General features: G+C 35.1%; 2 protein-coding genes across 3 annotated transcripts in view; both read left to right on the top strand.

Annotated features, from left to right (window-relative positions):
- Positions 1–13,084, top strand: part of LOC105223711 (acetylcholine receptor subunit alpha-type acr-16) — a 214,139-nt gene extending 201,055 nt beyond the window's left edge. For both annotated transcript variants that reach the window (XM_019989397.3, XM_049456141.1), the window contains one exon: positions 6,760–13,084. In XM_019989397.3, coding sequence (XP_019844956.2) covers positions 6,760–6,844 — 85 coding nt within the window. In that variant the 3' untranslated portion in view covers positions 6,845–13,084. The remainder of the gene's footprint in view (positions 1–6,759) is intronic.
- Positions 1–20,896, top strand: part of LOC125778450 (craniofacial development protein 2-like) — a 372,304-nt gene that overhangs the window by 313,999 nt on the left and 37,409 nt on the right. The window lies entirely within an intron of this gene.

Below are 20,896 nucleotides of genomic sequence, written 5' to 3'. Positions count from 1 at the left end.
AGCCATCTAACCTAACCTAACCTAATGTTAATGTTAAGTCTCAAAATTTCTTTCTAGCCAGCACACTTTTTAGATCTGATCGTTTCACGCCAGATACAGAGAATACGGTCGATTGAGGAAGCGCTTATAGGCCGCATTTAAGTATTAAATTTTGTTATTATTTTCATTGATTTATGACCCCGGGTCACCATCATGATGAAACAACACTTCTTTCTCCGCTCAATTTGATAATTTTTCCGTTATTTCGCCCTTCCAACCTAATATTAGCAGTCTTTTCAAAACATTTTATGGAAATATGGGGTCCATTCTTAGTTTTTAACAACCGAGCGCCGAACCCACGTTGCAGAGAGCTTTTTGATGCTCATATGTTTTTCAGCGATGTCAGCTATTCCGTAAAATGAAGTTTCATAAACCCTCTTTACAATCTTAACAATCCAAGAAGTCTAACTTGTAAATATATAAATTCAATTTTAGGACTCCTTCTCATAGAAATGTTAGACTACCTCGTATAGAAAGAAAAGGTACTAAAGATCGGCTCGTCGGAGACTCATAATAATGTTTCGAAAATCATTTGAATTAAAAGCAAATTATCTCAATAAGAAATTAGTGTCAAAATAAAAGGATAATAATTTATATGAGACCAGAAATTTTATAAAAAATTTCTAAGTAATAATATGTACCGTAAAATCGACTTTTTCGGCGTATTGGATCAAACTAATTTTTTTCACAGAGAGAGAGAGGGAGAGTAAACAGTTGAGAGTGTTTTACGTGGGATCCTACCTGTGAAGGCCTAAATCCACGGTGCTCAGAAGCACAACGGATCAATACAATGCGTCGATCAGCGCCCTGAAAACTGGGTAACCATTTTCAGTACTAATCGGCAGTGTGGCATGGACACACTAACCACCTTGGTAGGGTTCGAGGCCCATCTAAAACCTCTTCCGTACTATGTGCACGGCGCCAGGTTGCAATGCAACTCCACATTTGAACTGACAAAGTCAGTTCTTCCCGCGATTTGGGTTTTAACCACAGCCACCACGAATCTCCACAAAGGGCCAAACCCAATGAGCATATTGGAGTTTTACCTCCAAGGGCTTACTGCTCCCCGTGGTACCAGGTTAAAGTCTCTGGTAAGACCTTGTAACCGAAGTTACTACCAGTTGAGTTTCCACACAACTCTGGACTGGCGGCCAGGATCTTAGTCGCCTCTTACGACAGGCCTACCTTACCGCGGGTATATTCGGTTCCCCCCCTCGGTAAGGTATGCCAGAGAGAGAGAATAATAAAAAAAATGTATCCCTTTTCGAAGTTAAATATTTTTCATCGAATTTTGAGATTGAGCATACACGGCCATTGCCCCGGTGAAACAGCACTTGCTTTTTTTTCAAATGCGGCCGATTTTCGGCGATTTCATCCTTCAAATGGTTAATAATGTTAATATTCGCTGTTGATAATCCTACCTTTTTCAAGGAAGTCAATAAAAACTATTCCATCCACGTCTCAAAATACAAACGCCATAACCTTGCCAGACAACTGAATTTTCGGAGTGAAATGATGGAGCTCAGTTTTGTCCATTGGTCACATATCGACGCAAGAACTCGGGTTATAATCATCAATTTGTCGTTGTTTTTGGTCAAAAGTGAGCTCGCCTGGCATCCATTTTGCACAGAGCTTTTTCAAACCCAAATATTCGTGAATTCAGTTCATATCTTTAGAGTGTTTCCTGTCTTAAACTTCTTAACTTTACGAGCATTTGAAATTATTTTGGGGACATTTTTATGTTTATGTAGCCTCTTTCGGTATCTCCTGCCTGCATCGTCCTCGGTGCTCATTTCGCCTCGTTCAAACATCGGAAATCTCCTTTCAAGGGTTTATTTCGCTGGTGCAGAGCCCAAATAATATGCTGTCAAAAGCAGCTTTGAAATCGATAAAGAGATGGTGCGTGTTGATCCTCTTTTCACGAGTCTTTTGCAGATTTGGCGCATGGTGAATATGGTCACTTGTCACTGCCATTCAGCAGGATGGAAAAATGTTTCATTTCATTATGCTCTGGGCAGCAGTCACTAGATCACCTCTCGGGTTTCTACAAGAGTATGGTCTTGAAACCTTCTGTTAGTGGCCGCATCTTTTCGTAGAATGCGTCTCTATTCCTTCTTGAACTCTCGGTATCTATCCCATCCCGCACGTGTTGTGGTCGATTGTAACTTTGCGAGGTAGGTAGTCTGTTTTCTCTCCACTGCGATACATCACTCCAAATCGTATCAGCTGTTATTTTGCCATTACCAATGGTTTCTTTTGCAGCTGTACTTAAAGATCTTGAAATACCGTCCCATAGTTCCCTTAATCCGAGTTGCTGGTTAGTGTTCGTGGAGAGCAGTAGGGCAAGTCTAGTAGAAAATCGTTCGGCTGTCTGTTGTGATTGCAACTTCTCCACGTCGAACCTTCCTTGAGTTTGTTGGCGTGGGTTTTTGTCGCACAGAGGCGGGTGCGAATCTATGCTTGGACTTGGGAGCGTACCCATGTCTAAACCACTTCTTCTTCTTCTTTACTAGCGTAGACACCGCTTACGCGATTATAGCCGAGTCAGCGCGCTAGTCGTTTCTTCTTTTCGCTACGTGGCGCCAATTGGATATTCCAAGCGAAGCCAGGTCCTTCCCCACTTGGTCCTTCCAACGGAGTGGAGGTCTTCCTCTTCCTCTGCTTCCCGCGGCGGGTACTGCGTCGAATACTTTCAGAGCCGGAGTGTTTTCATCCATCCGGACAACATGACCTAGCCAGCGTAGCCGCTGTCTTTTAATTCGCTGAACTATGTCAATGTCGTCGTATATCTCGTACAGCTCATCGTTCCATCGAATGCGATATTCGCCGTGGCCAACGCGCAAAGGACCATAAATCTTTCGCAGAACTTTTCTCTCGAAAACTCGCAACGTCGACTCATCGGTTGTTGTCATCGTCCAAGCCTCTGCACCATATAACAGGACGGGAATTATGAGTGAATTATTGAGTTTTGATTTCGTTCGTCGAAAGAGGATTTACCTTCTCAATTGCCTACTCAATCCGCAGTAGCACCTGTGTTGGATTTCCAGGCTGGCATTGTTGGTGATGTTAATACTGGTTCCTAAATAGACGAATTATTTACGACCTCGAAGTCATGACTGTTAACAGTGACGTGGGAGCCAATACGGGTGTGCGATGACTGTTTGTTTAATGACAGGAGACATTTTGTCTTGCCCTCGTTCACTACCAGACCCATTTGTTTAGCTTCCTTATTCAGTCTGGAGGAAGCAGAACTAACGGCGCGGGTGTTGAGACCGATGATATCAATATCATCGGCATACAGCAGCAGCTGTACACTCTTATAAAAGATTGTACCTGCTCGATTAAGTTCTACAGCTCGAATTATTTTCCCCAGCAACAAATTGAAGAAGTCGAACGATAGGGAGTCACCTTGTCTCAAACCTTGTTTTGTATCGAACGGCCCGGAGAGGCCCTTCACGATCCTGACGGAGCTTCTAGTATTACTCATAGTCAGTTTACACAGCCGTATTAATTTCGCGGGTATACCAAATTCGCGGCATAAATTTAGCTCCTTTTCGTGGTGTCAAAAGCAGCTTTGAAATCGACAAAGAGGTGGTGAGTGTCGATTCTCCTTTCACGGGTCTTTTCCAAGATTTGGCGCATGGTGAATATCTGGTCGGTTGTTGATTTACCAGGTCTGAAGCCACACTGATAAGGTCCAATCAGCTTGTTGACGGTGGGCTTTAATCTTTCACACAATACGCTCGACAGAACCTTATATGCGATGTTGAGGAGGCTTATCCCACGGTAGTTGGCGCAGATTGTGGGGTCTCCTTTTTTATGGATTGGGCATAGCACACTTAAATTCCAATCGTTGGGCATACTTTCGTCCGACCATATTTTGCAAAGAAGCTGATGCATGCTCCTTATCAGCTCTTCGACGCCGTATTTGAATAGCTCGGCCGGCAATCCATCGGCCCCTGCCGCTTTGTTGTTCTTCAGGCGGCCAATTGCTATTCGAACTTCTTCATGGTCGGGCAATGGAACGCCTGCTCCATCGTCATCGATTGGGGTATCGGGTTCGCCTTCTCCTGGTGTTGTGCGTACACTGCCATTCAGCAGGCTGGAGAAGTGTTCCCTCCATAATTTAAGTATGCTCTGGGCATCGGTGGCTAGATCACCTTGGGGGTTCTACAAGAGTATGCTCCGGTCTTGAAACCTTCTGTAAGTCGCCGCATCTTTTCGTAGAATTTTCGAGCATTACCCCTGTCGGCCAGCTTATCGAGCTGTTCGTACTCACGCATTTCGGCCTCTTTCTTCTTCTGTCTGCAAATGCGTCTCGCTTCCCTCTTCAACTCTCGGTATCTATCCCATCCCGCACGTGTTGTGGTCGATCGTAACGTTGCGAGGTAGGCACCCTCTTTTCTCTCCGCTGCGACACGGCACTCCTCGTCGTACCAGCTGTTCTTTTGCACTTTCCGAAAACCAATGGTTTCGGTTGCAGCTGTACGTAAGGAGTTTGAAATGCCGTTCCACAGTTCCCTTATACCGAGTTGTTGACGAATGCTCTCAGAAAGCAGAAGTGCAAGTTGAGTCGAAAATCGTTCGGTTGTCTGTTGTGGTTGCAGCTTCTCGACGTCGAATCTTTCTTTTGTTTGTTGACGTGCGTTTTTTGCTGCACAGAGGCGGTTGCGAATTATGGCTGCAACAGGGCAGTGGTCCGAGTCGATGTTAGGACCTCGGAGCGCACGCAAATCTAAAACACTGGAGACGTGTTTTCCGTCTATCACAACATGATCGATCTGATTGGAGGTTTTTCGATCCGGAGACAGCCAGGTAGCTTGATGTATCTTCTTATGCTGGGATCTAGTACTACAGATAAACATATTTCGGGCCCTGGCAAAGTCGATCAGCCTCAACACATTTGCGGATGTTTCCTCGTGGAGGCTGAATTTACCGTCCGTTGTGCCAAAAATACCTTCTGCCCACCCTGGCGTTAAAGTCGCCAAGCATGATTTTGACATCGTGGCGGGGGTAGCTCTCATAGGTGCACTCCAAGCGCTAATTGAAGGCATATTTGTTCACATCGTCCTTCTGTTCCGTTGGGGCGTGGGAGCAAATCAGCGATATATTGAAGAACTTAACTTTGATGCGGATTGTGGCTAGACATTCATCCACCGGGGTGAATGAGAGTGAGAGTACTCGGCGACGGAGTCTCTCTCTCACTACGAACCCCACACCAAATTTGCGCTCCTTTATATGGCCACTGTAGTAGATGTCACAAGGACCTACTCACCTCAGTACTTGTCTCGTCTATCGCATTTCTTGGACGGCGGTGATGTCAGCCTTTACTCTTACGAGGACATCAACCAGCTGGGCAGCGGCATTTTCCCAATCAATGGACCGGAAATTCCAGGTGCATGCCCTCAATTCGTAGTCCTTATTTCGTTTGCCATGGTCGTCATCAAAAGGGGGGTCTGATTGTTGGTTTTCATTGGGGGTGTTTTTTTACGTGGCGGGTCCCAAACCCAGCGCACAACCCTAAGTAGGGGATATTTCGCCTTCTCACTTTAGCTCGCCTTCAAACGGATGTTCTTAGGCTACCCAGAGAATACTTGGTCAAAGACCGGAAGTCGTGAGCTGCTTGAGTCATATGTAAAAGAATCGTTTCTGACCACTCCCAAGTGAATGGCGATCAGAGAACTTTCCTCACTTGCGTGAACTTCTACACATGACTCCATCCTCCATGTCTAAACCACTGGAGACATGTTTTCCGTCTATCACAATATGATCTATCTGGTTGATGGCTTCTCGAACCGGAGACAGTCAGATAGCTTGATAAATTTTCTTATGCTGGAATCTAGCACTACAGATAGCCATATTTCGGGCCCCGGCGAAGTCAATCAGCATCAACTCGTTTAGGGATGTTTCATCATGGAGGCTCAACTTACCGACTGTTGTGTCAAAGATACCTTCTTTGACAACCCTGTTCTTAAAGTCGCCAAGCACGATTTTGACATTGTAGTAGGGGCAGCTCTCATAGTTTCGCTCCAAACGCTCATAGAAGGCATCTTTGGTCACATCGTTCTTTTCTTCCCTCAAGGCTTGAGAGCAAAGCAGCGATATGTTGAAGAACTTCACTTTCATGTGGATTGTGGCTAGACGTTCATTCACCGGGGTGAATGCTAAAACTATGCGACGCAGTATCTCTCCCACCACGAATCCCAAACCGAATTTGCGCTTCTTTATATGGCCACTGTAGTAAATGCCACAAGGACCTACTAGTATCAGTATTTGTTCCATTAATCGCAATTCTTAGACGGTGGTGATGTTAGCCTTCACTCTAACGAGGACATCAACCAGCTGGTACATCCAGGTACATGCCCTCAAATCGTAGTATTTAATTCGTTTGCCATGGTCGTCATCAAAAGAGAGATCTCTTATCCGAGGCTTGTTGTTCTTTTTCATAAGGGGTACTTCTTTACGTGGTGGGTCCCAAACTCAGCGCACAACTCAAATGTTCCCGAATTATTATATACCCACCCGTTTGTCGCACAGTCTACTGATACAATATAATGTATTTTTATAAAAAGTATAGTCTTTTTCAAATTTTTGCAAAAATTTTCAGAACCTTCCTAATAATATTAAATTTTATGTTTCGGTTAAATAACATACATATATTAATACAAATATCCACAACATAACAATTGTAATTGTAATAAAAATTTTCTCTCTTTACAGATTTTGTTTAATTGTTTTTACGCTCTTTACAATTATCGCAACAGTGACCGTTCTGCTGTCGGCTCCACACATTATCGTGCAATAAGCCTAAATGCATACGAGCTTTAAGCATAAGCCTAGGATAGATATATGGAAACTGCATACTTTAGAAGAGCATGGTGAAGAAGAAATATTTATTTTTTCCAGAGGAAAAATCACTTACATACATAATTACAAAGAAAAGCAAATAATCGAGAGGAGCAATGCAAATTCAAAGAGATTTAGCACTTACATAGACGTAGTTTAGTGAAGAAGATGAGACTACTCAATAATTAGAAAATTATACGAAAGACAATTGAAAAGTTCACCAAAATCAATACAAAAAAATTGTTAATTAATTATTTAAGAAAAACTGAAAACTAGTTAAAACTAAAAAAAAAAACAAAAAATTAAAATAAAAATAAAAATTCCAAAAAAACACAAATATATGTATATACAAGTAATAGTATGTAGGGAAACTGGCAACAAAATGGTTACTTAATGCAAGCAAATTGAATTACTTTTATGACATGATATAAGAAAAACTTCAAAACAAACTGCCGTACACAAATATGTTGAATATTTCGAAAAAAAAAAATAAAATAATAGTGAAAATAAATTTAAAAAACACAAACCGTACACTATAAGCTATGCTAAAAAGTATATGCATACTTACATATTAGTAAAATTCTATACCGCATACCAAGAAATTAATAATAGCATGCGATGAAAAAAAATTCTAGCATGCAATAAAAAATATAAATACAAGAAAATAGAAAATTACTTTTCAGATAATGCGTTCATTATAGTGTAACAAATTGTGAAAGAGTTGTTGTTTTCTTATTTTATAAACTATTTATGTAAAATGAAAGTTAAAAATGTCATGCGAGAAAATAAATACAAGAAAGGTGCATGTAGACAGCTGTAAGGTAATTATTTTTTTAATTAGCATAGCGTAATATTAAAGCAAGGAAAAGTAATAATTAATTTAAATTTAAAACATGAAATTAAGTAGAAAATGAAATTAAGAAAAGTAAGTGAAATAATAAGTGAAAAGACAGAGATTGTTCCTATGAAACATAGAAATACACAAACACTCACACAAAAGTGCTTAATTTCATACAAAATCACACGAAACTCAAAGCGACAAACAATTAGTGCGAGCAAAAATATATTTAATTACAAATAAGATTAGTTATTACATATGAGAGAATAAGGAAATTTTGCATATATTGAAGTAACAGACGCATAGTGAAGACACCTGAACCTTCAGACAGACACAGGCAGTGTTCAAAGCAACCTGACAATTTGCAAAGAGCTACCCAAGCAACACATGAGCGCAAAAATTGCTACATTACTCACACACACAAACACAAATCACACAAAGCATGTAGCGTTTGCTGAGAGCGTTTAAATTAAATGTAGTTGAAAACGAGAGCACAAATACCAGTACTATACTAAAATAAACAAAAAAACAACAAAAGCAAATAGCTGAAATTAGTCGAGAAAAAGTATGTTAGAGACCAAGAGAAAGCGAGAGCGAACGAGCGCGAAAGAGCTAGTGCGAACGTTAGCGAGTTGCAATAAATTAAATGAGATAAAGTGAGATAGACAGTGAGAGAAAGAGAGAGAGAGAGATATTGAAATATTTTTTATGTGCATTTATGTATTGTAAAGAATTTAGTAATACAAAAAAATTATAAAAATTAAAGTTTAAGATAACGGCATAGGCATAGAAATAAGCAGTTGGTAAAAGATGCGTGAGAGAAATAATAAAAAATGAAATATTGCAAAAACAAAGGGAAAACAAACACTAGATAAGTGAGTAGGATAGAGTACACCGGTTAGTTGAACTCGCAGCGGTATAAAGTGGGAGTGGAACAATAATAATTGCAGGTGCAACAACTATATATATAATTTACGATGGAAATTAGCAAAAATAGATATGAAAACACTATACTACAGACAAAATAAAAAAATTATAATGAAAAAAAAACAATAAAACAATATTGAAAAAATAAGTGCACACAATAAAATTAAAGTTAAGCAGGCAGTGAATGAAATTAATTTAGTTATCAGTGCAATAAGTAATACAATTAAAAGAAATATTAGAAAGAAGAACTGAAGTATAAAAGGTTAAAACAGGAAAATTAATTTTTATTAAATTTTTTTATTAACATTTTGTTGTTTCGCTGGAAATTTACTTTAATTATTCGTTTGCTGCAGAAAATTCGAGAAACATTCAAGTTTTTGATTAATACTATAACACATAGAATTTTTTGTGTTGTCGGCAGGAGGTATAGGGTCCAACCACTATCATTTACTAAAATGACAAAAATAGCTGTATGTGATGAAAATTTGTTGGACTCAAATTCGTTTTTAGGACACCTCAAATACCACACAAACTTCTTAACACTTCAGTCGCAAATTTTATCCTTCAGATTTGTTGAGGAGTGTAATCAGAACAGCAAAGCTTTGATTACTTAAAACACGATATTAGAAAAGTTTAGTGAAATTTTCACAAAAAAAAAAAATTTAACTCAAAATATTTTGTAATTGTTATTTGCTTTTTGTTTGCAAACCGATTTTATTTTTTTTTCGACTTAACTAATATGAGTAAACGGAATTTCAAGCAATCAAGCATATCAACTGCCGGATGGATTCTCTAAAAATGTGTACTCATGAGCCTTTTAATTTTTACAAGGTTTCCCGTTTGAAAAATATCAATTTCGCTAGCTGTTTTTTCATATTTAAATTTATTCTAATACCATTAATTATCAAATGTAGCTTACAAACTTTTAAATTTTAATCCAATTTCGAGTAGAAAAAATTTAAATTAAAGAAAATTCTTTCATATACTTAATGTGTATATATTTTTTTTAAATTTAAATAAACTTTTTTCAAATGTATCAACTTACTGAAATCTGAGGCACACTGATTTAACCTTGTTCAAAATTGAACTTAAAACAATTACCACACCAAAACTTTTTCGAGAAAGATTTTCTTCCATAAAATTGTCCTAAATCTGAAAGCAAAAAAAAATATTTTAACAATATATCAGTAAAGGTAATCATTGAAAAGCTAGTAAAAATTTTGATTTTTGACTAAATAGCCGCTTCCCAAAAAAATTCTTTTTATTAAAAATATTTATAATTCAGAGTGGCTTAAAAAATCGAAATTGTATCGCAAAATCCTATTTTTTCGATTATTACCTGACAAATGAATCTTGGAAGATCGAGAGAAAATGTCAAGTCGAGTTGATCGATCGAGCCGGTTAGGCGAAATTGTGCTCACCGACTCTGAAAACAGCATTTTGAGAAAACCCCGTTTCAAGTGTAGATTGTAAAATGCTTACAAATACGCTCATATGTCCAAAAATATTTGTCATATATACTTCAAATTTTTGGAGAATACTTGTACTATATATTCCAATATATGAACATTCGAGGTATCTTCAAACTAAAAACAACATTTTTTGAAATTCACAATGGATATATGGAACTGTTTTTACTAATCAATGAATAAATTAAATGAGTAATGACAACTGAAAGTTACCTCTCTTTCGAAACAATTAAGGCAATGTTATCAAAATTGTTAAGAATTGTATGACATTGAATTTAAGTTGAATTTTTTACACTTTTCAAAGCAAGCTGTCGAAGTTCCATTTTGAAGTAAAATACAATTTTATTCATAGACTACAAACTAGGATAAAGGTCCTTCACTGCTGCAGGCATTCTCGGTGAATCGGTTTTTGATCACAAAACTGGCAATTGCATGTATAACTAAATACAGCACAGAAATTTGATATTGCTCAGATCATTTGTCTTTAAGTAATCAAACAAATTTTTAAATGCAGTTTCGACAAACACACGTTTAAAGGTAAACTGGTGGAGCTCATTGAACTCAGTGGCTACACTTTAGAAGTCTGTAACTCAAAAACTGAAAATGTGAATAGTGTTTATGTCTACTATGAGTTCTTACGGACAAACACTCAATCCGTACTTGTACTGTCAACAATGGGACCGTCTAAAAGAAGCAATATCCAATAAGAGTTCAGCTTTGGCTAATAGAACAGGGATTTTGTTTCATCACAACAACGCCTTTCCACACACAACGATATTGACTAGACAAAAGCTCCGATAACTAGGTTGGGAAATTCTTATGCATCCATCTTTCAGTACGGGCCTAGGACCAAGTTATTACAACCAATTTCTGTCTATGGTGAATTATTTTGGTGATGAAAAATTCGACTCACTAGAAGCTTATGAAAATCGACTGTCCCTGTATTTTGCCAATAGGTTCGAGTGTTTTTACGGGAGTGGCACTATGATTTGTGTTTCAAAATTTTAAGTTATGGAACGAAATGGAATATATTTCAACCAAATCGAATCATTCTAACTATGCTTAATCGAAAAATTCACATTACCACTGAGGGTTCGTCAATTTAGGCTTTTTGTCGTACCTTCGGCATATTTAACAGGTTCTTTACTGTGTTACGATATTTTGAATAAAAAAAAAAAACAAAGCCAAAAATTATTTTTGTTTTAAAAGTTGATTGACTACAAAACCTTCATAGTGATACTTACGAAACGGATCTTAATGCTTATCATGTAAAGGTAACATTAAAATGTCGAAAAATTAGGCATCACCAAAGTGATTTAAAAAATTTAACCTTAAAATATTTCAACCTTTTCTGACCTTTCTATATATACGACTTTAAAAGGCGAAGAAAGTGAAATAGGGTAGCCAAGTATTTCAATTGCTAAAAGGTATGCGGAAACCTATTTAGACCGGAGGCAGTACGGTGAAAACTTTCTCCATATGAGATGGTTCGATCTAATGTGTATCATAGCGATAACCATTCGCCACTGTTGCCAATTTTCTTGGTACTTAATATTGCTTAATATTATTAAAGGCTGGTATAATAATTGAATACAATTAGTTTTCGTTTTAATAATAGTTATATTTTTAGTTCAGTTAGCTTGATACAGGATTAATATTTTATAAAAAATTTTCCTCATACGATTACAATAGAGTCTTGATCAACTTTTATCTTTTTTAGCGTTTTTTTTTTTATTTTTCATTTATATAATATGTATATGTATCTTTTCGCTTACTTTTTCCACATTGGCGAAGCTCTCTACATTCAGTCCAAACCTATTCCCATCGATTCATTATCGCTTGATTTAGAAACCTAAAACATATAGGCGTACAGACACGCTAAAAATCTTGAGCTTTCCATGCATTTTATCTACTACAGTCAAACGCGCTCTAAACTTAGACTAATTTGTGCTCTTTCAGGTCACAAAATTCAACTAGAATAACAAATATACATATATACACATTTACACACAGAAATTTTTAATTGAAATTTAAGTAAGCTTCTCCACAATTTAAGCATGAAACGAACACGATCCCCACTTATTTGCGTTTGTAATGAAAATCCCTCCACCAGATAAATGATAAAAAAAACTCAACTGACAACTGTGTACTTTAATAGTTATAATACTTTTTTAAAGCAACAAATTTTGCAATCAAATTTTTCAAGAACAATGAACAAAAAATCAAGGTTGTTTACGACGAGACCCACACTTTTCATAAAAGGTACATAAATACTCGTATAAGTACATATATGTATGTAATACTTTCCTAAAAAAAACTTAAGTAATTACTTTTGCATTGTAAAATATTTATAACTATTTATCTGTAAGTCTATATATATACAACATTTAGTATATGTATGATTGTAGACCCCGGAACTCATTTGCGTATACCGAAGTGGAGAAAAAAGTAAAATTAACAACTATAACAAATATGTTGCAATAATGCTTAGTACTAATTGGGTATGCTAATTACACTAAATACAAACTTTTACAAAAAATCGTGAAATTTTTTTGTGCAAACAAATTTGTAGCATGCATATTTCTTGCGCACAAGTGTATGTATAGTTAGTTAGCTGCGCGTACACTGCATAACACTACCCCATGGTATACACTTACACTCATATATACTACTAATGTCTTTCAATACGAAGAAGTCTTAGCAAATTTTTATAAAAATATTTATTATACGCGTGTTTGTATGTATGTGTTGTATTCTTTTCTTTTTGATAGTAACAAAAGAAGTATGTGAAGCAAACTTTTAATTAGCAATACACTTTTCTATGAAACTGTCTACATGTTAAGCATAAAATCTTAGAGCTAACTCTTACTGAAATCTTAACTTACTAAGTATTAGCAAACTACTTAAAAAATACTATTTAACAATAAGTTAGAGCTAAAGCGCGTCCTTTTCCAAAAATTAAAAATATATATATATATATAAAACAAAACCAATCACAGCCGAAAAAGGATACCAAAGACGAATTTAATTGACAAACTGTGGCAGTTAATAATACACTTAATGTATAGGGTGGGGAAAAGTACGCAACTAACTTAGAAATTATTACGTATGTAAGCAGGATAGAAGTTGAATATTTTTGAAAATATTTTAAGACATTTTAAGACATTCAATTAAACATGGAGAAAAATTACACAAATCGAAAAACCACACATAAATGCATACAACTTACTGTACACCAACTTTTCGCTGACAATGTACATTTTCAATTTAAAATACTCAAACATCGATGCTGAATTATGTAATGTATAATGTGCAGTTTAAAAATCATTTGCGAATTCAAATTAAAGTACGGCGTGTATGCAAAGTAAGATATGCCATTGATAAAAAAAATATATAGATATATATGTATATAAATATATACTATATATAACTTTTATATATGATTGTTGTTGCTAGTTTAATAAATATATGATTGCATAGGCAAAATGAATAAGTGAAACGGAATAATTTAGATTAAAAATGTTATCAGCATACTTAAAAAAATAAAATAGTGTTGAAAAAGAAATTCTACGAACTGATTTCCACAAAGCTACTGTTAGGAGGTACACTTGTTTAAATAAAACACAACATGCACAGACTCTAATTAGTCAATAATTAAGTTTATGTTAGTTACAGGGTGTCAAATTGAAGCCACCGCTTCTACGGCGGCATAGAATTTCCAAATGCGTACAATGTGTGAGTTAAAAATTAGAAACTATTATTCACAAATATTTTCGAAAAAAAATCGATTTTGAGCTAATTCAAAAATGTTTTCGAAAAAAATCGAATTTTTCCTAATTCGTCATCTTTTTGAATATTACTTTGTGCTTGATACAAATATTTGTCTGTGAAAATAATAAATTTTATATTATTAATGTTATTATTATTATTATTATTATTAATATAATATATGCTATCTCTTAAGTTGGATCAAATTGGACACAACGTGCTAATTTTTACTAAAATTGGTTCAGTAGCTTAGGAGTTTATCCCGGACAAAACGTTATACATATGTTATTTTTATGTACAAAATTTATAGCATGAACTATAGGATCCACCACGCGTTGCTGTTGCATTTTATGCTATTATTCAACTAACTACTCAATACGGTGAAAATTTTTTTACGAATTCATTAGAAAAATAATGAAATAAAGGCTGCTTTCTCAATGTCTAGTTAACAGCCTTTCTGTCCAGTTAATAGAGTTGTCTCAATAGATTGTACTTTAAACATCAACCAATTGTGAGACTGGTCAATGTGCATGGTTAATGAGTTGTCCGCTTAATAGAGCTTTCACTATATTCTTTATGTATGTGTTTTTTATTTATCTACTGTTTTTACTATTCTATCTTCTAAATAGGTTCGAACTGGACACATTTTGCTTTATTTTGCTCAAAACAGTTCAGTAGTTTAGGAGTCCATCGCGGACAAGCAACTTTAAATTTATATATAAAGATAAACTTGCTCAGAATAATATATATTTGAGATACACTCTATACTATCTTTTATATTGGTACAAACTGCACACAGTGCTAAAATCAAATTTTACTAAAATCGGTTCAGTAGTTTAGAAATTTATCCCGGACAAAAGTGGCAAGTAATTTTTATATACGTATCCATATAATTATTAGCATAAATAAACTTGCTAAGATTTTTTTAACAGAAAAATTAATTCGAAACTAAAATATAGACAAAATATTGACAAATAACAACTACATGTCAAGGATGCTAAGTCAAAACATTTTATTTTTTCGAAATTAGCATAAAATTGCACGCTAGCTTTAAATTTATTTGCGAACAAAATATGTTTTTAGAATTAATATAACTCACATATTGACTATTTAACTATATTCGGGATTTTTTTTTTTTTATTTAATTTAATTTAGGAAAGACTTGTACAATAGCATTATTCATAATATTACCCATGTGAAGTTATAACATTTTCCCATCTTTCCGGGAAATTTGTGGATTCCAGCTCAAAAGCCATCAAGTCAATTTTTGATACCCTATTCTGATGTGAACCGCATTCCAGCGAGTGCGGTCTGCATCGACCGGAAGAAATGGTAGTCAGAACAGGCAAGGTCTGTGCGAGGGGGGCAAAAATTTCCAAATAATTCCTGACGTGTCTTGCAAAATGAGGCCAAGCGTTCTCATGATGGTTGATTTGGTTGCATAGCGAGATTTCGGATATGATTTTGTGTGTCTTGGGTTGTCGTAATATAGAAATTTTTCATCATCAGTCACTATCTAAAATCACCACTTTTTAAATCGTGTAAATAACTTTTGTATATTCGCTTAACTACGCAATTAATAAGTTTAGTGAAAAGAACGGTACAGCTTTTAATTTTGCAGTTAATATATAATTGAATATAAATTATATCTTATATAAACTAATTACGGAGTTAATTGAGCTCAAATTTGAGGTATGAAAATTAAAATTTCAACTGATTTTAAATTGAGTAATTATTTGTACCATTTTTGAGATTGTAAAGTGGAAATTTTCAATATATTTTTTGCTTGTGCGTCCTATAATGCTTCACTTTACTTTTTAAAAGCGAGATGGACTAGCTAATTGAGAGCATTTCATATATGAACCACATTTTATTTAATTGATAATTAGAAAGTTATGTCGAAAGTTGTAAGATTTTATGAAAGTAAACTATACAATGACACCCTGTAAAAATTTTTTCTACTTTTTTCTCTATCTTTTGTTAGTGCAAAATTGCGTATTGAACTTATCACGAATATGTCGAATTTGCACAGAAAATAAAATAATTTCCAAAAGGTGTATTTAAAACATATATAACTGTATATGTTAACATAAAGGTTAGTAAATAAAGCGCATACGATGGAGTGTACACCGAAAATATTAATTGTTTTGCAATAAGTAAGTAATTTTTAGGATATTTGAAAACCTTCTAACTGAATAATAGGTTAGAACTAGACAGAGTGTTAATTAATTGTTATGATTTGCACGAATCAGTCATTCCAATTAAGAATAACAGTTTGGAAAACTGTTTGAGAAAATAAGAAATGTTTAGAAATAAATACACATTAAAAGAGAATTAAACATACGCTGCAAATAATGCAATTTATTTTTATTGAAATCATTTGTTAAACTAATTCATTTGAGCCTAACTACACAGCACATACAAAATACAAACAATTATTTTAAAACCTGAAGAATTAAAAACCCAACCCACCATAAAAATAACTATAAACAGCTGACAAATCATAAGTTTTTACAAACACCTAAACATTCCGCCATAATATTGACACTTCTATGATTTATTTGACATATCCACTATTGAGCTTATAATTATTATTGTTTTTAACAATGTAATAAATAGTTTATTTGATAATTAATTAAAAAAGTAAAAATCTATGGCTAATTTAATGTTATTAAATTTTAAATAATTTTTTTGTTTGGAATAAAGCGGAAATATAAAAGGAAATACAAAACAAAAGTACCAAATACTAAATTGCATGTAAAAAAAATTAAAAGCATAAAACTAAAACCAAATACAGACAATTAATTATAACTTAATTTAAAATATAAGTATGAAATTAAAATGGCAAATATGTTGTAATGCATACAAGGTCTGTTGTCGATCGATCGTTATTGACAGACAAAAAACTGTTTCGTCACATTGACGATAATTAAAACATGAAATATTAAAATAATTTAACTAAAGGTATTAGCATAAAATTAGTTTATGAAATTGATGAAAAGAATAAGAAGTGAGAAAAAAAATTAATTAAGAAAATAAAAAAAGAGAAATAAGAATAAAGATTTTCTTTTTGGAAAAAATATAACGCAATAAATCGTATTGTTTTCTTTGCTCGCAACTTTACGGGGGGGATTTCCCAAATCACAAGAGAGCTCAATTCGTTAGGCTGTGTTCAGACGAGTGAAATTTTGTTTCGCATTAATAATAGCTTCTCTATTGGTGCTTAGACGGAGTGTACACCCGTAGACCTTTGTTGCTAATTAACGGAAAATCATCTTCTGTTATTGCCGAGTCGGGCAAATTCTTGCATTCCTTTTCAAATCAAGTTCTGAAATTCTTGTACGTTTTATGTACACAGATCACAAAACTGTTTTTTATTAGCTAATTTTTATCCTAGATGTTGTAACTGCCGGGTATATGTAACCGATGGCAAAAAATTACCCGGAGGGTATAAATAAAACGCCAAATATTTAATTATTCATTAATATTTATTTTATCGCCTTCAAAGTAATCCCCAGCAAATAATACACTTATGCCAACTCCTTCAACAAATTTAGTTTTAACTCTTCGATAGACTCATAAACTCATGTCTCATAGGCAGTTATTACGCTATCCATGAATGTGGGATCGAAATTCGCACGATTAAGCATGTCCAAAGAAACCTCTTTACTGTGCTCTTTAAAAAAAAAACATCGGCTTTTCGGGAAGAGTCGAAAAAGAACACCTATTCATATACAAAATATCCACCAAAATCATTCGAACGGACTCGCGAGAGATGTCAAGCTCTCTTGCCATCTCTCTAACACTTGCGTGACGACTTTCAAGCATCATATTCTTCATTTTTAAGCTTTTTCATCAGTTTTTGATAAAGCTGAATCATCGTAAGCCTTTTCCAACATTCACAACTATTCCACAAACGAAATTTGGTTAAAAATACAAGCCACTAAAGCTACAACAACAAAATTTTCTGAGTACAAATCTTATAAGAACTTATACCCCGCTCACTTCCCGGAAACAGTATTGTTAAAAACTACTAGAAGCACAATAAATTAATAACTAAATACGACAGAAACTTTAAATTTACCTCCAAGTTGTTAGGAGAAGGCTTTATGAGAACTGGTGTGAATATTGAACAATGTGATTTGGTAAATTCCATATCTCGGAACCCCACCAACCGATTTCGACTAAAGTAAATTATGTATCATTTTAAGAACATCCCTAGTTATAGTGTGAAACTATCCAAAATCGGACTACAAGCACGCCTACTTTTCTTATAACACAAATTAAAATTCCTTCTGATTATTTCACTTTCCAGTACACAAATCAAGAATTAATTAATATAACGGAATAAAACTTTGCAATTATAGTTCTCTTAAAGTATGGCACCATTTGACCAAACATTGTCCAAATCCAACCAAAACTGTTCAAGACCCTAGGTACCGAATATGTGGACCCCAGTATCTTTAGTTCACTTTTGACCGACGATATCGGTCAATGTGTGAGATATATATACTTGTATATTCGTCGCCAACATCAGAACACGTCTACATCGCCAAATCGCAGTGGATCCCGTTGTACCATAGATACCGTAGTCTACGTCAACGTATACAGCCGCCCCACATACGTTTATTCAGTGCCTTTATGAAAGTATTACACCGCCGATCTTCACAGCCACCGCTTCAACTTCATTATAGTCGCGACCAACAGCTAACGTTATACTATCTGCTTAGGGGCCATCCATAAATTACGTCACACATTGAAGGGGGGGGGAGGGTATCATTCAGAAGTGACATTGTGTGACAAGGGGCAGGGGGGGTCATAAGCTTTGTGACATCACATTTCAAAATTTGTGATGTACAAACGTGAAATTTATAGGTAAACAAAAAATATTAAACATTTATAAACACAATCTTTGTTTTTTAATATTTAAGTTGTAACGAAGCTTTTTACTGCCCCTGCTTCTTGCAAGTATAACTTGCTGAGGTATACTTGCCGTGTCTAGGGTTCGTTACAATAAATTTGTAAACATTGGGGCTCTTCTGCGAATCGTACTTTATTTTATTTTATATTTTAATTTTAATCAAAGTTACAAAATTGTTTCCCGCGTTATAGTTTCAGCTTTACAACTTTTTAAATATTTTCATTTAGATGCAATTTATATAGCTACAAATGCCCCAGCAAGGAGTGCATTTAACAGAGTTGAACGACGCATGGCACCTCTCAGTCGCGATCTTACTGGTGTACTATTAAATCATGATGATTTTGGGTCACATCTTGATTCAAGTAATCGAACTGCTGACTTAGATCTAGAAAAACGAAACATCGAAAGTGCGGGCAATGTGTTAGCTGACATTTGGAGCAAGTTAGTCATTGATAATTTTCCACTCGTCGCTGAATGTGTTGCACCAACCGTTACTGCACTGGATATTGAATATATGTTGAAAAATAATGCTACTTGGTATGCTAATCATTACGTGAGTCACAATATTTTTTACAAATAGTTAAATGAGAAACTATTGCATGTTGCGGTGTAAGATGTTCTAGTCTTTGGAAATTATTAAAAGAAGGATTTTTACCACCACCTGTGTTAATTAAACAGACAGAGACACAGGCAGTGATGACAACGCTAAGTTTGCTCCATTATTACTACAGATAAATCTCCAAGCATCATCGTATCTGAAACAAGTTCCATATGATATTTATTGCCCTAGTGTCGAGTCATACTTATTTAAAAGATCGTATAGCATATGTGGTCTATATTTTTTCATATAAAGCCACCAATCAACACAAACAATCACATAAAAAACAAGAGCTGTTACCTATCGCGAAAATTCGTCCTCAAAGAATTGCGGCTAGACGTGCCCGAGAGATTTTCTGTTTAATGAATGATGACGATGCTTTATGGATGGAAGAAGACGATGTTGATACGAAAGATGCTCCTAACATCCAAATTCAGAACGAAAATGAAGTGCCTGATTTAGCAGTAATAAATGATATAAAGGAGTGGGTCAAAAGTCCATGAACACAAGATGATTAAGTTTTGTATTTTTAATTAGCATAATTAAGTAAATACCTGTTATTTTTTGACTAGTCATTCGTTGTGTCTGTACTTTAATATTTAACTAAATGTTGATTTTATTAAAGATTATTCAATAAATATAAGAATAAATAGAATAACCTGGTTTATTTTTTTATTTTTTGATAAATCCATAAAATTGAAAAATGTGTGACGTCACGAAAGGGGGGGGCTAGTTCAAAATGTGACAACTTGTGACAAGGACGGGGGGAGGGGTTAAAAAGTCCTTAAATTCGTGTGACGTAATTTGTGGATGGCCCCTTACACTATTAAGAAAAATTCAAGAAGACTGGCCTATGTTCGCAGCTGCTTTCGTATAGTCAATTGGAACATACAACTACTCAAATTTCGAAAGCACTCAACGTCTACAAAGATGCTTAAAGGGTGGGGCTAGAGAGACAGTGCACTCACGGTTAATCCATCCGAATAATGTTTCTACCGTTATGCACACTTTGCGATTTAAATTCGGGTATCCTGAATTTCTCATCAAATGTCAGTTGTGCCAAGTACGGGAGATGACATTTATATCAGGATCTGCCGTCGACAAATTGATTAACTTCTCCGTCAAGGTAGAAGACTTTATAAGATATATCTCACAATTAAAGATTTCAGTACACAGCTTAGTAGAGCCTCTTAGTGGATATAACACGTACAGTACAAGACAGCGGGCGGACTCATTCAAAGAAAATTCTATTTTCACTATGCCATGTTGGATACTACATCTTCGATTGCACAATAAGCGGATGCTGTGAAAAGTACTAAACTGTTACACGAGCCACCGAGAAGAATGTCAAAATGTCAAAGTTGCACCTGGACCAACCAAAGCCGATGCAGTACTCAGTTGTACAGCCAGTGCAAAAAATGTTACTTAAAATAGTTCCAGTTATAGTGCATAGTCACAAAGCTCGTGTTAGGACTTTCGCTCTACTAAAT

This window comes from Bactrocera dorsalis, chromosome 1, assembly GCF_023373825.1.
Source record: "Bactrocera dorsalis isolate Fly_Bdor chromosome 1, ASM2337382v1, whole genome shotgun sequence".
Lineage (NCBI taxonomy): Eukaryota > Metazoa > Arthropoda > Insecta > Diptera > Tephritidae > Bactrocera > Bactrocera dorsalis.
Note: the sequence above shows the minus strand (reverse complement) of the source record. Positions and strands in the feature narration are given on the sequence as shown.